The sequence below is a fragment of the Leptopilina boulardi genome, unplaced genomic scaffold, assembly GCF_019393585.1.
Source record: "Leptopilina boulardi isolate dan_hultmark-lab unplaced genomic scaffold, ZJU_Lbou_2.1 LbouV2_202, whole genome shotgun sequence".
NCBI classification, from domain to species: Eukaryota; Metazoa; Arthropoda; class Insecta; order Hymenoptera; family Figitidae; genus Leptopilina; species Leptopilina boulardi.
Genome location: NW_026137755.1, coordinates 2,676,498 through 2,697,195, shown reverse-complemented (window position 1 = coordinate 2,697,195; position 20,698 = coordinate 2,676,498). Strand labels below are relative to the sequence as shown.

Here is a 20,698-nt window from a genome sequence, read left to right as displayed (position 1 = left end):
TCTACCTTTATATATACATATATAGATAGTATTTACGAATTTTTGAGGGTAAATTTGAAAAGTTATCTTTTTCTTTTTAAATTTTTATTTAAAAAAAGATTCCTAAACTAAAATTAAAAAATTTCTAATTTCGAATGGAAATTTTGCTTTTTTGCAAAATTAGAAATAACTGTTAACACAGAAAATTAGGAGATATTAAAATAAGATGCAACACTATTATTTTAATACGAAATTGGAAGCTAAAACAAATTATTTTTTAAGAACAGAAAATTGTAGTGAACTAGAGAATCTAATCTTATCTGTCTGTATCAATCAGACTGAGTTGATACTATATATACGAAGACGCGTAACATTGGATGAGAAATAGACTCTGTTAGTGGCACAAACTAACAAATTGTTCTGGGTACCGAGTGCGCTCTGACATTGTGGCAAACACCATTTTCCACACACATATATATGCGCGACACATTCTTGTACTTAGTCCTTTCGAACATGTTTATCATGGAATAGAGCGACAAATGTTCACTCACAGTTTACATTCAGTGAGATTAGTTGTATTGCAAGTCCATGCTCTCGGGAATCATTTATTATTTACACTTCCCAACACACTTTATATACATATATATATATCTAAACAACGTTAAAGAAAATCAGTTTATAATTCTCCTGAGAGTATTTTTTCTTTTTTTATAAAATGTAAAAGAGAAAATTGAAGGAAATTTACTTTTAATGAGAGTGTTTCTTTTATTTTCAAATAAAAACCAATTAAAGCAGATTGTATTAAATCCGTGTAATTTTAATGCTTGTTTTATCATCGTCTAAAAAAAGGAATAGTTATATATATATATATATATATATATATATATATATTGTGTCAGTAGATATACACGATCTCGTAAAAACTTTGATATACACGAGAGAAGCAGGAGAAACGAGTAAACTATCTTTTTATTTTATGCTCAGACACAATCTTTCTCTCTCTTTCTCAAAAGTTGAAACTACAAGTCAGTTGAACGAAACCCGTTGAAACTACCACCCTGGCACAACCCACAGAGGGCTTAATCCGTTTACACTAAGTTTCCTTGGCCTCAAGAACAGAGAGAGAAAGAGAGAGGAAGCTCTCATGGTGTGTGGCGCCTTGAAACGGAAATTATGACCTTTGCTTTACGAGATTCTCCTGACATATTTACAGCCAACTTCACTGGCATTAAAGAATCTTCCGCGAGAGTCGAAGAAAGAAAACAGAAAAAATAACACATTTATTTTTAAGCTTCTGTTAATCCTATCTTTCCCTATAATTTTTATATATTAAATCGCGCCAAAAATGGTTAATTGAAAATTACTATACACACTGAAAACAAAAATTTATTTGACTCAAATAATCTTTATTTATTTTATTTTTAGAAATAAATATAATATTCTTCAAAAGAAAAACATTTCTTTTTTCATGCTGAAAAATTAATACGACAAACTAATATCTAGTTGACTTAAGAATTTTGTGAGAGAACTCAGTATAACACTTCCGATCTACTTTTAACGAACTTTATAAACTTTTGGTTGGAAGCTTAAAGTCTTTAAGATAATGGTCTTTGACTACACATGCAGTTACAGAGGTATTTAGCTTTCATGTTAAAAGCTTTTAGATCTCTTACTTAAATATAAAAAAAAATTCTAAAAAGTTTAATTAAAGAGCCACAGAATTACGTTACTATGTGTTCGCTCTCTCTCTCTCTCTCTCCCTTTTATTAAAAACTTGTCCATTAAAGTTTAATCAACTCATATACATTATACTCCGAGACATGTTTTTTTATCTTTGGGAAGCGGGAAAATTTGTTAAAAAAAGTTTTATTTTATATATATAAAGTTTTTCTTAAATTAACAAAAAATATTTCAGTAGATTGAAGTTGTGATTGCCACAGATGTTTAAAAATTTCTTTTCAGAAAAAATAATATATTCAATTATATATATATGTATAAAAAAGAAAAATTGTCTTTGAAATTAAGTTTTAGAAACCGCAAAGTACCGCGAAAGAGTGAGAAAAAATGAGAAACTTTTGTTTGAAAACGATCTCTCTCTCTCTTACAACCTGTTGCATCTTATAATGTTTTTCGATAATTAAGCTTATAGTACTTATATAATCAACTTTAGTAGATTTTCATAAATTAAGGTGAAATTTAAATGTTTATGAAGGTGACAATATTTTTAAATATCGTGGATTAAAAACTTTTGCTTCTCATTTTAATTGTTAATTTATTTATTTTTCATAATGAAATAAACAACTAACAGAATTTCGAAACACAAAAAGGAGGAAATGTCTGGAGATAAGAAGATAACTTGATTTAAAATATCCAGAATTACACATCAAGTGTAACAAAATTTGAGATTAGCGAAAGTTGTGCGAATGTCGCTAATTGCAATTTCTATATATATAGAGGAGGAAGTGACAGAGAGTTTGGAGAGTTGAAGCATTTCGAAAAAGAGGTCGTCGAGTTTGAAATGGCCTCTATAAATTCCACTTGTCCCCTTGAAAACGGTAATGCATCAAGGCTTTGAAATTCGTGCGGGCCGTAAATACTATGAAAAGGATGGGTGAAAGTATTTGTATATATATGTATTTTCTGTATACATGGGGAGTGTCTAGAGCCATTGTACCGGCTGCATCTATCCGCTCAGGCTGCCTATGCTCGCTCAGAACTATGCACTTCACTCAGAGGACACAAGTTAGTTTCAAAACACAGTTTGGACAATGTTTTACAGCACTCGGATGACGCTGCAGTTGTTACGCTACATTTCCCAACGATGGTATCTCTTCCCTTCTAAATGAGATACCTGCTGACAGTGTTCCAACACAACGGACCACACACACATATACAATGAATGATGAAAATTTACTTATCTTATTATTCTATTTTAGTAACACTTTGCTATTTTGGTACGAATAGCATATAATTTATTTCGAGGAAAAGAAAACAAAATAGGAATTTTTCAAAAATGTTCAATATTTTTCAATTTCAATAAGAATATTGGGTTCGCAACTACATTTTTTATTTATAAAAGAAAGAAAAGCATTTTTCCACTAGTTTTGCGTTGCGTTTGATATACGTTATTTGTTTTCCATTATTCTTCAAATCGTGTCTCTGACTATGCAATGGCAAAAGATAAGGGGATCTCTTGGATGTAATGAAAAATTCCACCTATTGTAAATACAGCAATATTCGTGTTCGTATATAAAAATCACCAAGGGGGTTAAAGTTCGAGAAGGCTTTCTCTCTCCCCACTTCTCTCGAGTTTCCGATTTCCCATGAGAACTGAAAATCGATTGGGATCTTGTTCAAAAAGATAAAGATTAAAGTATCTTTTCTCCCCTATTCTTAGATTTTCTCTGTCTCTCTGTCCTTTCCGGATATATTTACTATTTTCTTTTTTTTATCTCGAATTTTCTTCGAAAATGTTCAATCGTGTCTCGGAGGATTTTTCCAAAAATTGTCAGAGAGAATTGAGATATGAAAAGAGAATAAACATTTGTCAATGATTTTTAAATAAAAAAAAAGAATATATGTTTTGATTCTCGATATTCTTTTTAATTCAAATAAAAATTATTTCATTCGAATAAACATATTTCGATAAAAATAGTCAAGTAATGTGATTATTTTTTTTCTTTTTTTTCACTGTATTAATGAGAAGAAAAAAAATTGAAAATATTGTCAGATTTAAAAATTTAAATTCAGCCTAATGTATATTTTAAAAGCAACACTGAATCTCAATTCAGAAAGAGAGGGAGAGAGCACATTTCGCAGTAGAATAAATTCTCTGTGGTCAGACGCAAAGAAAGAAAACAAAATCGATGCGCTCTACGTTCCTGACCACATTAAATTTATTTTCACTGCAAAAAATCCTCTTCTTTTGTATTATATAATGTGTCACGTATCAAACATGACAAAAATTTGAAAACTTTTTTTTTCTGAAAAGCAAAATTTTAAAAAAATTTCAGAAATAAACAGCAAAGTTATAACGATCACTCCAAGTCAGGAATTTCATTGAGATATTTTGTTGATTTTTTAGATGATTTATTATTATTTTTTTATTATTATTAGTATATTATGTTATATATAAAAAGTAAAGAGCGTGTGCCCTCTGTCGAGCTTAAGTGCATCTCTCTCTCTCTCTCTCTCTACCAGTGGAAAAGCATTGTATCCTCGTGGGAGCATTTAATGTTACTCTCTAAATGGCCTGCCAACGCTTGTTCACTTTCCTCTTCACCTATCAACCGCCGCGAAAATTTCAAGGCACCATGGTATATAAACGACTTTAGAAATATTTTTATCTCTCCTCCTCATTTATTTCATCTCGTTTCAACTTTTTATAAAAGGACACTAAATAAACTCGATATAAACGAACATTTACTATTTGTGAAATATGAAAAAAGTCATCTTACATATACATAAAAAAACAGCATAGAACTTTAAATGTTTCTAATAAATGATCTTCCAAATATTTCATTTTGATAAAGATTTCTCATGCGATATTCGAAGTTTTTTTTTTATTCTCTGTTGTGGTTTTCAAATAAAATTTTACGACACCTTGAAAAAGGTTTATGAAAATCCATTTTCTAAGAAGCTGCTAAACGAAAAGTTTTGAGAATCAAAATTTATGCCTTCTTAACTGTATGCCTTCTTTTTTTCTTCTTTTTTTATACTATTGACAAACTACTTTTATTTTCACGATTACGACTTTTTTTGTCCTTCAAAGCTCGTTTCTTTACTGTTATCGAAAATTAACGACCGTTTTAAAAATGGGTTGTAACTCTTCGACAGTTTATAACGTTTACCTATATATACTATATGTATATACTGCTCTTGGACAATAAGGAATGAGCTTTAAAGAATTATACGATAATTTGACGTAGAAAAGTATGTGAAAAGAAATAATTTTTAATTCTATTAATTATTAATTTTATTACATTTTTTTCTCTTTCATTTAATTCTTTCCATTTTAGTCCAAAAATTTTTTTATGAAAAAAAAAAAATTATAAATATTACTTACGTCATTTTGAGCATAAGTCGGTGTAATTGGACCATCACTTGCCTCCCATTTATCAGCAATTCGAATAGTCTCGACAGTCTTTTGCTGCACTGATTTCGATTCATCCAATAGTGTTAATTCGTAAAATTCTTGAATATCTGAAAAATCGAAAAAATTTTCACTTTTAGTATATAATGATAATTGAAGAAAAAAAATTATCTAGATTAGAAAAAGTTTTTTATAACAGAACATTAGACAATTATATGAATTGCTTTCGTAATTCAAAGTTTTGGTTAGATATTTCAATTATATCTTTCCAGGCTTTAGAGTCAAGTTCACTTTAGGGGTCATGGCCAGTATCCTGCGAGCAAAGAGATAAGGGTAGAGAGAGGAGGACATAATTTTCAATAGTTTAAAGCCGAGGAGAACGTTTCGCGTGTATTATACCCAAGACCTTGTGGCACTGTTGAGAATATATCATCCAGGAGACATGTCTACAGCAGGTCTTGTAGAGGTTGTGTGGAAGGCCGTAATTCCTTCCTCGTATAGAGAGAGAGAGAGAGAAACCTATATTCCCAGCCGTTTCTGACAATACATCGCTCGACTGAACGAAACACCATAATTACAATTTGCTTCAATTGCACCGCAATTAATTAAAAAATGATTGGAAAGAAAAAATTAATTTCTTCCTGGATGATCAGTATTGAATACAATTTTTATTCTCCTTATAAGAATAATTATAATTACAAAGACTGAAAAGAAAAAAACTTAATTAATACAATTTTTATCCCCCTTATAAGAATCAGTAATTTTTAAAAAAATTTATTAAATTTTCAACAATTGAAAATATTTCGATGGTTTTGAACAAGGAGTTAAGATTAGTTGCTCCGTCTGATTCGTAGACTAAAAACAAGTTAATGGAGCGAAGTATATATAGTCTCTCTGCAATTCCATAATTATGAACCATACTCGGAAATTGCAAATTACTCACACGAGACTTGGTAAATGTACGTTACTCTCGGGGACGTAAAGGATGCAACTATAGTTGAGAACAGTTTCAGATTCCCGATTTATCGATTAGCTTCGTCTCTTTCCAAATCTTGGATTTCAAGTTCCCTTTTTTCCTTTGTTTATAATTTTTCTATTTAACACAGAGTGCGATTTTGTAATTTCACATTGACTTTCATTTTCATTTTTAAGTGAAAAACTTGAGTCAAAATGAAAGTGATAGTAATGATGAAAGTGGAATTCAAAATGAAATTGTATTATTTTTAATAAAAAAAGCAACTATCATTTTGTTGAAACTTTTTTTTCTAAACGAATAAAATACATACTTTTTTTTGAAAAGGTTTTTCTTTAATCAAAGAAAGATTTTCTGACGCAAAGTATGTATAACGAGGCGACAAATAGAAGCGCACGAGTTGGTCTGGTATTTAGTATGTATGTGTGAATGTTGGCCTGAAGTAGAGAATGCCTCTCTTAAATTCTTTGACTTTAATTAACGACATTATTCTTTTTTGGCGGGTTTAACCTCCTACTACCATTTTTAGTCCACAAAACGACGCTTTCGCTTTTTCTGCCACTTATATAATGTGCTTTTTTCATTTTCTTTCCTTTATTACACAATTTTACACGTGCCATTATAAAAAAATACTTAGTCTCCATTGTAAAATTGAAATAATATTTTCAATATTTTTTTTTGACAATTATTATTGATGAGTCATATTTAATAAAATCTAAAAAAAATAATTTTTTTCCTTTTTTTTGTTATTTTGTTTGTTCATTCAAATTTTAATTCGAATTTTTCTATTGAGTGAAAAATGTTTATGAATTAGATCAATTTTTTCATATTTAGAATATTAAAACTATTATGCAACGAGAAGAAGAAATGAAAATATGAAATTTAGCGTGAAAATGGAAAAAGGGAGAAATAGTGAAAAGCATCATTACATTATAAATTTCCTTAGGGCATTCCGATTCCTATATATTTCTTCCATTCTGTGAATAACCAACGGATGTTTTTTTCTTTTTGATTCGCGTTGAATGTCGGATAAAAAAATAACTCTATTCAAATTGTAAAACACAAATCTAACATGTATAGAAGGAGTATATATTATATTTTTTCGATATTAATTTATTTATATTAAATAAAATTTTTTTTTATTTAAAAGAACTTGTGTTTTATATTTGTAAATACTAGTAATAAGCTTTTGATCGCGAGGGAAAAGCTCTTCAACAAAAGAGACACATGAGGTGAGAACTGCTCTTTCAGAATGGTATTAGAGAATCCATTGTCGCCTCATCTGTTCCTCTCTGTCTCTTTCTCATCCTTTATTGTAAAAGATTCGTAAAGCGGTCATTCTATTTATCAAAAGAGACAAGATTCAGACTTAAGAGTCATGATTGGTCACATATTTTTTTTTCTTCATGTGGCAATCGAAAATTTACTTAGTACTTTTAGTACGAAAGGGAATTATTTTTCTTTTTGTAAGCATGTTTATTTGTAAAATAAATAAAAAAAAGATTCACAATTTTTTTTGCTAAATCCATTCCTGATACTTTATACAGAAATAAATGTTTTTCTATAAATTGATATTTCTTCTCCAATTTTATATGGGACATATTCTATTTGAAATCGTAAAAGAATGTCGCGTACAGAGGATTTTTAAAATTGATTTTCTTTCCCTATAAACATAAAAATAAAACTAAATTACAAATTTAATAAAGAATTATATAAAAAAAGAGCAAGATTTTTTATTTCTTAGAAAACTTTGTAACTTGTTTAAATTCAGCTCATCAAAATTGCTGATAAAATCAGCTTAAATCTATTTAGAAATTCAATATTTATTAAAAATGATGCAGCTTAAAAAAAACTTTTTCCCTCCTTTGAAATAATATTCTCCTTTTTATTGATATAGAAACTGTACGATAAACCAGAGTTTATCATTTAGTGAAGATTTAAAATATAATTTTTCTTCGTCTATAAGTATCGTAGTTTACTGTGCGGCTTAGACTCTGAAATGAAACGATTAAATGGTATACGCTGTGGATGACAGAAAGGGTTTGCAATATAATAAATATATGAAAGCAGTGATAAATGGTTTGTCTCGGTTGCCTCCGTAACTGTACCAGAGAGAGAGAGAGAGAGAAAGTTTCTGATCATTTATCTTATCCAGCGTCTTGTAGAACGATAGCTTTGGCATGTCCGCCTGAGCTTTTCAACAGAAAAAGTAGCAAGTACCGCAACTAAGGTTTGCCAAGTGTGAATTTTGATAAGGATCCATATATATATTTTTTTTAAATATGTCTACAATGTTCTTTTCCTTTTATGTGTCTAAAGTTCTTAACGTTAAAATCATCTTCTTGTTCTATAAATTTTTAAAATTATTTTATTCTAATATGAAATGTTTCTTCAGAGTGTAGAAAATGTGAGGAGTACAATTTTGCAATTCTATTAAACTAAAAGGGATCGTAATAAATATTCATTTTAAATTATATAAGCGCCCTGAGGGTCATGTAAACTCGAGACAAACCTTGAGACAATTTCCATAGGAAATTATTCTTAATATTGTTTAATTAATACAATGAAAAATGTTTTATTGTTGAAAATGAATTTTCATTTTAAGGAAAGAAAGAGATGCAAACACACACATAAAACTTGATAAAACTATGGTAATTTTGTAATAAAACTATTACATGATGAAAATATATTCCGCAAGTTCCTGAAGAGAGAGAGAAAGAGAGAAAGTTGTGTGTGTGTGATGGAATCCATTTAAGCACAACGGCTTCGCATACTCACAGTAGTTAAAGACGTTTAACCCTTAACTACTCTTCTTAAGTGCACTGCTCCACTTCCAACCACTTGAATTTACACTAATATAATGGATGTTAGTTCAGAACTTACACCTCCTTCAAGAGTCCTAATATACTTGTTATATAATCTTTCTGCAACTACAACTTGTCCATAGAAATTTCATATATATTCTATATTATAAAAGAATTTCGCCGCTGTCTCCAGGATTGTAACCAAATCAAAAGCAAAGCCGAACATAAACTTAATATATTTATACTTTGGTATTATAATTTTTTCCCCAAAAGTCACGATAGACTTAAACTATTTATTCCAAGAAAATTATGTATAATGGTTTTACATTTATATATATTAAAAATCTAATTTAGTTTCGCTTTAGAATTCGAATTGAATTTATTTAATAGATTCAGCAAAAAGGATATGCAACCAAAATGAACGAACAATTGTTTACTCCTGAAAACTCGAAATTCAATAGTTAATTATCATTAACGAGAGGAAGGAAAATACGAAATTTAATTAAAGTACGACTGTCCGGATGGAAATGAACAGTTTTTAATTCTTTTTTGGTTGACGTGATTACTTTACATAGGACAGTGTGATAAAACAGTCAACAACTTCATTATAAAATCGTGTGTATGTATTTTAAAAAAATTCTCTAATTAACAAATCTAATGGATTTTACTTTATCCCTTTTACTAATTTACAGCTTTGAATTAACTCTTTTTAATGTGATCGTTAAATAACACTAATGATAATAATAATAATAATTTGTAAATCATTTAAAATTAATACATATATATAGTAATACAAATCCTATGTCGAAAAAAATAATATAATTTCTGGTTCTTAATCAAGTAGGGGGAAAAAATTTTCTATCGATAATATATAGTTATGTTTATATATTAAAGCCTGCATAAATTCATATCTTATTTACATGTATATTTGATTTACTCACTGTGCGCATTTGAATATTAACTCTCATCCTTGTGTTTGATAATTTGCAGAATGTACAAAATTATACAAATTATTAATTATGTAAATTTGTATATAGAAAATTAAATATTACAAGTTAAACAATTAATAATAATTTTAACAGATTTACAATTATGTATGAAAAATTTTGTATTGTTTTTTTTTATTTTACTCACAATCAATGTCTAAACGCAATTTTAGTTTATTATTTTAATAACAAATTGGATTAACATAAAATTCAACTCTTTATAATTCATCAAAGATTGATCCTTCAAAATTTTCAAAAATTGAACTTAGAAACGACTATGTTTACCAAAAATAAATTTGTTTAAATTTTGTTCATTTTATACAGCTAACTTTTTAGCACAGCTGTAGGAAACATTTTAATTGTTGTGGCAATTTTTTTCAGCAAACATTCGTTAGTATCTCTTCTGTGCATACTTTTTTTTGACACTATATAAATATAGATTGGAGAATCTCACATTTATATAAATAAACCTGTTTCTATAGAGAAATTTTTGAAAAAAAAATTTCTTTTCTTTTTGTTATAATATTATATCTAATTTTCAAGGGCTTAGCATTAATTTAACAGTGTGGCAAAGAGTTGAATTCCAAATGAACGTTATTTTGGAACTGTGTGTTGGCCAGCTTAGGAAATTACACCAATATGGAAGTGCATATGCATTAAGGCCTTGGCACTGGATCAACCGAAGTTGCGGCTCGTGATCCTTAATTACGAGAGGAAACAGGCGGTATATGAAAGGGCAGAGCCAAAGGGGAGAAAGAGAAAAGTGAGAAATTTCAAGAGAGAGAGAGAGAGAGAGAGAGCAGCGGTAGTTGCATTCGTTGTGGTTCTAACCCATTCCAATTGCCATGCCAAAAGTTCAGAGTCAAGCCACTCTTCTCTCTCTCTAACCCGAGTCCACTCAATATATACACTGTTAGTTCACTGGACAATCCCCCCTTCTGTCTCCTTTTTCTTGACATAATTTACTTTCTCTAAGCTCTTGTTGAACTCTTGTTCTCTTGCACATGAACCACAATTACACATAATCTATTGTTTCTGTATGTTTTCAATTTACTTCGATGATTAAATAATAATTCATCGAATCCACATATATATTTTGGATATATTATTAATTTCCAAATATAAAACAGCAATATATCATAGTCCAAATGGCAATTCTTTTATTAAAAAAAATTGAATTAATATTTATCAATCCATTTAAATACTACTTTAAATTAGTTAAAATGTTTACAAATTCAGATTTAGAGATTATGAAAACAGTAGTAAAAGTAAGATTGTTACAACTGAATAATAAAAAGTTAATATTTTACAGGTTTTCTAAATTTTTGTAATTTTTTCAGTAGTACAAGTCAATGTTTAGTCAAATTTAAAAAAAAATAAAAAAATGCTGGTCGGACAGTTTAAGAAACGAAAGGAAAAAGAAGAAAATATAGCGTAATTTATGAGAATTTAAACCTAACTCTCATTCCCTCTTAAGTCTCAGAGTCTGATAAGAAGTAAGTCTGCATTTCTCGGTATTTCGTAGGAGCGAAACTTTGTTTTAGAACGCGTAATTTCATAGTGAAACTTTGCCTCGTTCATGTACACTGCAAGTTCTCTAAAAGGGGGAGAGAGACGGGGGGAGGCGATACCAACGAGACGGTTAGGTAGACGGCGACGATAAACGAGAACTCGTTAGTGCCCTGCAGAGGCGCTCATTTGTGTGTAACTTCCCAAAAGACATATCTTCTCGCGTCTTCTTTTTTTATATTCAAAACTTCCCAGTTTCCATTCATTGCAAAACAAATCATTCCGCCTAAAGAAACTATATATAGTTTTTATAATTGTATTTCATTATGTAATTTCATTTTCACAATTACACTTTCACTGTTCGATTTTTTCGAAAGTGGAAAATAAAAGTGGAATGAAAAAGAATCAATAAAGAAAAATTAATTTTGCGCAATAAAAAAAGGTTCAAGTGAAAATTAAATGCTCTACAGAAATCATTGATTAAAAGGGAAGTATCTTAACTTTGTAATTTTGCATAAAAAGCAAAAAATGGATTTCACAGGAGAGAAATTGTATTAAAATTGAGTTGCCCCGATTTCAATTGCAAGGAAATGAAAGCGAACGAATTAGAGTGGCAGTAGCTGTGTTGAAAATTTTCCCTCTCAGTATGGTGTTTGCCTGCTACTTCTTTTTCGCTTCTCTATCGTAGATCAGAGTTTTGCAATGAAAAAAAAGAAAAAAAAATTATACACTTATTTTTTTTACAATTTATAATTTATTTTCAAATAGACTTTTTCCTTTATATATTTAAAACAATATATTATTTCAATGAATGGAAAATTAAAAAAAATAGAAAATTCATTGAAAAAAAGAATATTTAAGTTTTTTTGAAATTTATGGTGAGATATATATGTATATATAAAATAAAAAAAGAAAGAAAGTATATTTCGAAGTAGCGAGTTATGCGGAAATGTCGGTGGTTTTGCGCCACTTTAAATTCTTATGCAGCACTCACGCGGGAAAGTAGGATTTCAAGAGGGAGTGTCAGGGGACATTAAAGAGCTATTTCGAACTACTGGGCATACTTTAAATATATATGTATATAAAAAAAAAGAAAAAACCGCTCTATTTACACGCACCTTCCGATGGCATCTTATGAACTAAAGAGATATGGAGCGAAAAAACAATATGTATTTAAAATAATGGAAGATGTAGTGGTTTTTAGGGGAAAATCGTTTGACAATACTTTAGTTGTATGAAAAAAAGGAAAAAACGATATGTTCCAAAAACTATAGAATTTAAAATAAATTTTGGAATTTTCGAATCAAGATTAAAACAGTAGTCAAAGTTGGAACACTGCACTTTTCACATGATACTAGTTTTAAAAAAGGGGGAAGAACGCAATGTTCCGACCAAGACTAAGATTAATTATATACTCAAAAAGTTGATTTACGAAGAATCGAATTCCTGTATATTTTCTGCTCTCTTTACTTCCTTTTCCATTTGCTCTCGCACATGCCCGACCCAGTTATGATGTATAGTGTATCTGCTCTGTATGGAGTATCAACTCAGCAGTATTATGCTTTAAAGCTGAAAGCATGTTCATGTCGGTACACGAATCACAACTATGCGATATCAGGAAGAGGGTTTATTATCGGCGAAAAGAAAACGTGTCGAAACTTCTGCATTCACTCGATCACTCGCTGATATTATTTCCATACAGTATCAGCAAGTCACATAAAAGCAAACAAAAAAATTTCATTTCTTTTTATCGAAATCATTTTTGTTGTCTTAAAAATCATATTAGAATTCATAAATTTTGATAATTAAACCTTACTTTTGAAATAAGAGAGAAAAAAATATTTTCTATTTGAGAAGAATTATTCTGAAAATAGAAGAATATTAATTTTTTTTACGGATAATAATTTGTTTGATAAACTTTGGATAACCTTGGCCTATTTACTAATAAGAGGAGTAATAAGGATTTTATCCAAAACTTTTGGGGAAAATTTCATTGAGTTCAATATAAATCCTCTTCATACAGAGGGTGAAATTTTCCACTTTTATTTCTTTTGTTCCCCCCCCCCCAACCTCCAAGGGGGGAAAATATACCTTAGATTATTCCAGTAACTTTCTTCAGTAATTGAACAACTCTTTATAACTTGAATGATAATTCCTTTTGAAGAACAAAAGCGCGCCTAATGTTACGGAAGTTTTTCTGTTTTATAGCATAGCTAGGCTTTATAAAAAAAATAAAAGAAGGATTTTTCTGTTTTACTTAAAATAAGAAAGTTTTTTTTACATTCCAAGTCCTTTCTTCTTTTTTATATTATTATTCCTTCATGCGTTTCACTTTTGATTAGCACTTGAATTGAATTTTTTTGCTAAACTTGTTTTCAATTTTTACACTGAATAAAAAATTATTCGATTACTTTAACCAAATTGTTTTTATTTGTATTAAATATTTGAGTCAATTAAATGATATTTGTTTCAAATACAGTTGAAACAAAAATTATTTAGTCCAATTAAATATTTATTTTTGATAATAATCAAGTGTTGAATCAAATAAACTTTTTCTTTTAGTACATGGATAATTTTATTTGTTATTTAGAAAGTTTTAATGCAGGAAATAATTTATATTTCAAACAATTTTTTTTTATTATAAGATATGTTTTTTAGAAATTTTGCATGAACAGATTTTGCCAGATGACTTTTAAATATCTCTTTCTTTCTTTTTTTAGTCAAAGTACTTTTGCAATAAATTTAAACTGCACATTTTTTTTCATGTCTTGTGCAGTTCAACATTTTATATAATATTCCTTGGATTTCATTCACCGCGATGAAAAGCAGTATTGCCCTTTTTGTTTTTTTTGCCTCGCGGTTATCTTTTTTTATTCTTTATGGTGTACTCGATCCGCGCTTTTTCCCCTTATACGGAAAGATAAAATACACAAAGGATATTGAACATGTTACAACTTGAAACCTACTTACTTCCTTTTCTTCTGTGTCTGCTTAGTCGATGTGGGGAAGGACGGCAAAAGGTATTTGAAGAGCGAACCTTTGGTAAATTAAATTTCACGTATATCTCTTCCGTTTGTTTTGTCGAAGAAAAAAAAGAAATTTTGTTGTGAAATCGAAATTCTTTATATATATATATATGAAAAATCAAGCTATGTAATCAGAATTTACTCATTTATAATTTAAATTATCAATACCGTAATGATGATCACGATTTTAATAAACATAAATCACAAATCGTGTCTCGCATATGAATGGTAATTCATCAGTATGTCATTTAGCGATTGGATTACAATGTATTCCAAATGCATCGTGTCAAGATAATTGTCAACTGATTTGATGGATATTATCATATATGGAATTTGCAAAAAAATTAATTATTTCTCCCATTTTGCAGTTTTAAAAACTATCCTTTTTCGTAAAAATGTGAATCAGTTTCATAAAACTTTCTTCAGCACTGCCACTTTCTAGAATAAAGCATTTCGAGATATTTCCCAGCTCACCAAACCTTGCAAACTTTGACTTGAATATACTCGAGAGCTGTGGAAGTTTTGTAATAAAGAAATGCAAAAAAAAGGTCTTTTGGATACTGAGACCATGAGAAATCTTGACGTTTGTTATGCCTTATACTCACTTCTATACTTAGAGTCATAAAAAAAAAGTCGAACAATGCAATCCACTTTAAATTTGACCTAATAAAAAAGAACTACACAAGGATCTTCGTCTACGTCCAAGAACATTGGCAACGCTATTCTTTTTTGTTCAAAATAATAAATTTTTCAGCTGCAAAAAATGGTAATTAGAACTTGGCATCGCTAACTTCTTAGAGGTTCTTTCGTCTCGGGTTTGATTATTTTTTAGAGATTAGATAAATGCAATTTTCTTTTTTTAGGCATTCTGTTGAAAATAATCGTGCCATAAAATGCAGCTTTTCTTTTTCCTCAGAAAAGAAAATAAGTCAACGATGATGGTGACCGTGTGTGTGTGTGTGCCATTTACGAGCAGTGGAGGGTTAACGTCGTCCAACCACTCCTCGAATTAACGGGAAAACAATTACGGCTTTTGTAAATCCTCCATGACCTAGGAGGATTACTGTGTGAATAAACCTTCTTGGGTGGGAGAGGGTCCTTGCTGCACACACTTTGATAAAGCCGCCAGAGGAATCGTATATGAGTAATCGCATGAAGGGACAAACGGACTGGTAAATCGTGCTCCAGCAGATTCAGCTTGTATCTCGAGTCTGGACCATGATGGCGGATATATGCTCACCAATGGCTCGCCTCGCTCAGTTTGATGGCAAGTTTAGTAAATGGCTTGGAACAGACATCCAAGAGCTAAAAAGAAAAAAGAAAACAACACCTCGACTTGGGAATTTAAATCAAGGTTAGCAATTATTTTTTATACAGCATATTATTTACAATTCAGATTGTTTTTCATCGGATTTATCTCAAATCTACGTAGGCATTCCATTGGTATGTTGTGAATTTGCAATGAAATATGTTTTTCTAATTGAGAAATAAAGAAACTTAAACTTGCATAAAGTCTGAATAAATATTGACTTGTGCTACTGATTTTCAATTTTTGGTCATTATGTCTGACTAAAATCGATTTATATTACTTTGAATAGAAATTATCAATAGAATACAAAAATATACCGATATAAGTAAAATTTAGCGATAATTTAAGTTCTCCGCTGGCAGAACAAAAGCATTTATCTACTTTAGAGTTAAGCAACTTTTGTATAAAAGAGAATATATGTTCGGCTTGGAAAGGTAACAAGCAGAAAAGCGTTTGTGAGACTGGAATGTCTTTCTCTGTCATGGAGATAAAGAGACGTCCTTTATATACAAAGGGGACAAAACCCGAGTGAACACTAACGACATAAAGTGGCATAGTGCGGCTTCGGCCCCACATTGGATTCTAGTTACGATAAGCGTTCGCCAACTTGTTGTTGGCGAATAGAAAGTCCCTGTGTGATTCGATAGCATCGTTTACTCATTTATACAAACAAAAGCATTTTTCATATGGGTGATTCTCCAGAAACGGGTCACTTTTGAATAAGGAATTTTTTTTTCAAAATTATTTAAAAATACATGTTTATTGCATCCTTTTTTATTAATTATGATTGGAACAAGTGATTCTAATAAATATTTGAGCTTAAAAACCGTTTTTAATGTAATTTTAACGATAAATATGTATTGTAGTACTTTCAGCGCAATAGCGTAGCAAGGGCGGCCGGGGCCCCAGGCACCATTGTTTTTGCGCAGACATGTAATTAAATTTTTAATATTTAATTTTTCGAGAACAAAACAATAATTTCTTTGCAAAAATTAATTGTTTTGTAGAAATTTATCTCGGCTTTTTTTATAAAAATAGAGAAAAAAAATTAAGTTTCTTAAACGCAAGGGAACTGAAAAGCTGAATGACGGCCCTGTAGTTGAGTGTCGTTTCTGCTCGCGCGAAACTTGCGCATGCTCAATAAAATTTCGGGGGCCGGAGTTGAGAGAGCTGGAGTTGAGAAACAAATGAAAAACATTAATTACTTTGTTAATTAAGGACTAAATAAAAAATCCTTTAGGGATTTTATACAATTTTATTACTTTTATCGATACTATAGGTTGAAATTCAAAATTATTTTGAAAAACGATTGTTTTAAACAGGTTCGGAGTTGAGACATAATAAAAATACGCAAATTGTATTGTTTAATAATATAAATTTAAAAGTTAATTAGTTAATTAGTACCGTTGATTTTTATTCAATTGGGATTTTTACACATATTTATCAAAAAATTGCTTTAGTTACAATGAAAATAACAAGCAAAACCTCGAAAAACTAGTCAAATTCTCAACTCCGGATCCAGAAAAAAATTTACGAAGAAACATTATAAATAAACATTTTTTTATTTAAATGGACGAAAAATTAAAAACCCTTTTAGGGAATAACAGTTTTTCAGCCATACTTTAAAATGACTATAATGACAAATTTTATATTTTTAATTTTAATGTCAAAAATCTTATTCAAAAATAGCAAAATCCATGTGTGGAACGAGCAAAAGTATATTTTTAGCATATTTCAGATGACAAAATAAATTTTGGGAAGTAAAATATCATTATATTGATAATGAGTTTATTAAAGATCATTAAAATGAAGAAATTAAAAAAAAAATAAACCAATTCTAGATAATATTTATTAACTAATTAATCAAAGAATCAAAAGTGACCTGTTTCTGGAGAATCACCCATATATCTATTTTAATAAAAATATTTTTTTTATTAAATGTATCTATTTTTAAATAATTCTCATGGCTACAGAGATTAAAAATAAAATAAAAATAAAGTTTACCAAAGAGTATATATGTTTCCATTTGTGGAAATTTTTCCCCTGGGAATACACACTGTGATCAAAAGGTTGTTTTAATAACTTCACTTCATTGGCGAGAGAGAGGGAGAGAGAGGAATCAGTATAAAGTGAGGTCGAACAGGAATTGGATGGGGGAAATCAAGAGGAATACGTGCTTCATTGGAAATCCACTGGGAGGGAAGTGAACTGAGAGGGTTCAAAGTTCGAGAATATCCGTATATATATATACATACTCGAGGAAATCAGGAAGCACTTGAATTTGACCAGAGGTAGAAACCACTTGGCAAAGCAAAAAAAGTAAAATCAGCAAAAACTTTCGATTACTATATTAGAACTTGACTAATTTCAGGTGTTAAACTTAATATTTTATTAATTATTATTAAACTTGGATTAATATTTTATTTTCCCCAAAAAGCAAAAAACCGTTATAGATTAGTTTAAATTTTTTTTGCTTTCTACTTTTTTTGTGATGAAGAGTAAGCCGTTAGTTTTGGGGGAGTAATCAGGAAAACAGTATTTTTTTCTCATTCCATAAATAAAGAGAAAATGGGACACGTTTTCTTGATGGTTGGAAATCGGTTTGGTTGTCATGGCAACGTTCATTAAACGTCGTCATTATGTGACGACTTCAGAACAAATGAAAAAGTGTTTAAATGGTCAATTTTGTGGAAAATCATTTTAATAGTGGTTAAAAAAAATTTAGAGAAAAAAATATTTTCTTCATTAGAACTTCTGATACATAAGTTATTAATTTCTTATAAAAAATTTTATTTCAATTATACAAAAGTAAAATATTGTTTGAGGATAAAAGAATAAATTGTTGTCATCTGTTTTGAGGAAATTATTTTGCAAAATTTTTATGTATTTTTTAAAGTGTATTATATAATTTTATTATCTACATTTTCAATTCTCATTCTGTGGTGAGTTACATTTAAAGTTAATGTACTTGTTTTTGTTGAAAAATATATCCTTTATGATATTAGTTCTTGAGGTTATTCTACTTTAGAATCGACCATTTCATGAATTAAAGTAACAAACTTTTAAATCTTTTACTATTATCTCCAAAAAGTAGTATTATTTACGACTTTTCAGAGGCAAACACAAGGATGTTATTTAACCATTTGTATTTTTCCTGTAGTTGGAAAAAATAGTCGATTTTTGTAATTTAATTAGTAGATTAAATCGGTTTTAGTCAGACATATAACTAAATTAAAAAGTCATTAGTAACAATAATTATTTAGTCAAAATTTTTATTTTTTACTTTATATTTTTTAGTCATTCTATAAGTATATTAAATTGGTAAAATATTATTAAATCACTTGTATTTTTTTCCTATAGTTTGAAAAAAATTGTATTAATTCTAAAAACATATTTTCCCTTTCCATTTGTAAAAATTTCCATAACATTTTCTTTCTCTTGCTATCTTTTTTTAATAAGCTAATGAATAATTCTGAGGGAAATAAAAAATAGGTGAAATAAGTGAAGTTGTTTTCGAGACGGAAATGATAACAAGTTTTTTTTTTTATTGCAAACCGATAAGGAACAACTGCCTTTTTTTGAATGAAGAGGATAAAAGAAAGTAATACCTTCTTTGGGTGGTACATATCCGTGGACTTCGCAGTAACTTCCAGCAATTCCTGTTGATCCAGGGGTATCTAAAGTGAAGAGGGTATTTGCCGAAGATGAAACTGCATCCTCAGGGGTATGAAGCGTCGTTTGGGACAATGCACGTTGATGATGATGATGGTGATGATGATGATGATGTTGTTGATGCTGTTGCACCTGCACCTGTTGCTGTTGTTGTTGTGTGTTTAAAAATTCCTCACGACGACATTTTGAGCATCGACGCATTTCCGAGCGAACTCGCAATAACCAAACCATTCCGAATAGTGCCATAGCAACCTCGGAAATCGTTTCCTTCGATGGATGCTTCATACTCGCTGAATGACGTTCATCGAGGCCCCGCGAGCCCTCGAAAATCATCACCAAACCCTAACACAATTTTTACTCCCTTCCTTTTTGGCACTACTCACCACTTTTTTCAAAATTTGTCAATAATTACAAAAAACTGAAATTTGTTTTTTTATTGTTTTTTCTAATTTTCATTTTAACAGATAGAAGAAGGCACAGTGGATAGAAAAATAATAATTCTATAATAAAAAATATATAGTATATAGAGGAATGTGAAACAAGAAGACGGGGTTTTTGATGTCTTTTGAGCAAATCTCAGGCATGGAGTCTATTCGATTATTTATCAGGTGTATTACTCGAAATGGTTCACGGGAAATGGCAGCTGTTTACCATTCGAATTACCAGAGTGAACACAGACACACACACACACACACATCGAGTCTTGTATCACCGACAGCGGAATTCCGCTGCCGGTGTCTCGTAATGCTTCAATAGTACATGCATGACGATAACAAATAAATACACACACCACGACTTTAGAAACAAAATCACTCGCGTGTAATGTTAATAAATTTTTTCACTTTTTCTTCATTTTTTTTTATTTTTTATCTTAATACCTGAAATTTTTCTCTATTCTCAATGCACCAAAAAAAGAAACTTTTGTTCTGCCAAATCGGAAGCTTCTCACTATTATATAGACGGAAAAAAGTGACTCGCACAAATATTCCTCAAATCTCATTTGACATAAATTTTATTCTATATAAAATCATTCATCATAAATTTCATTTGATATAAAAATTTTATGCCAAATGAGATTTATATCAAATGAAATTTATGTCTATTGCGGTTTATGTCAAATGATTTTATGTCAAATAATATAGGGGGAATATTTGTGCGAAACCTTAACTAACTGATTATTTGAAATATTTCCTGAATAATGAAAGACAAAAAAATAGATTTTTGTCTTAAAAAAAACAAAGAGGCGCTTCCATTTTGGGTGAGGAAAAATTCCCTTATGGTGCAGTTTCGCGCATATTGCAGTGAGAGAGAAAAAAAGGAGAGAAATTGCAGGCACGTAGTTGTGTGT

General features: G+C 29.7%; 1 protein-coding gene across 7 annotated transcripts in view; it reads right to left on the bottom strand.

Moving 5' to 3' along the window:
- LOC127278266 (disks large 1 tumor suppressor protein) overlaps positions 1-20,197 on the bottom strand; it is a 157,198-nt gene extending 137,001 nt beyond the window's left edge. Inside the window, exons 1-2 of one of the 7 annotated variants that reach the window (XM_051299884.1) lie at positions 19,287-20,197; positions 5,045-5,181 (exon numbers count right to left, since the gene is read on the bottom strand). In XM_051299884.1, the coding sequence (XP_051155841.1) occupies positions 5,045-5,181; positions 19,287-19,683 (534 nt within the window). In that variant the 5' untranslated portion in view covers positions 19,684-20,197. The remainder of the gene's footprint in view (positions 1-5,044; positions 5,182-19,286) is intronic. The other 6 variants (XM_051299886.1, XM_051299887.1, XM_051299885.1 and 3 more) reach the window with 6 other exon arrangements.
- Between the last annotated feature and the right edge of the window lie 501 nt (positions 20,198-20,698).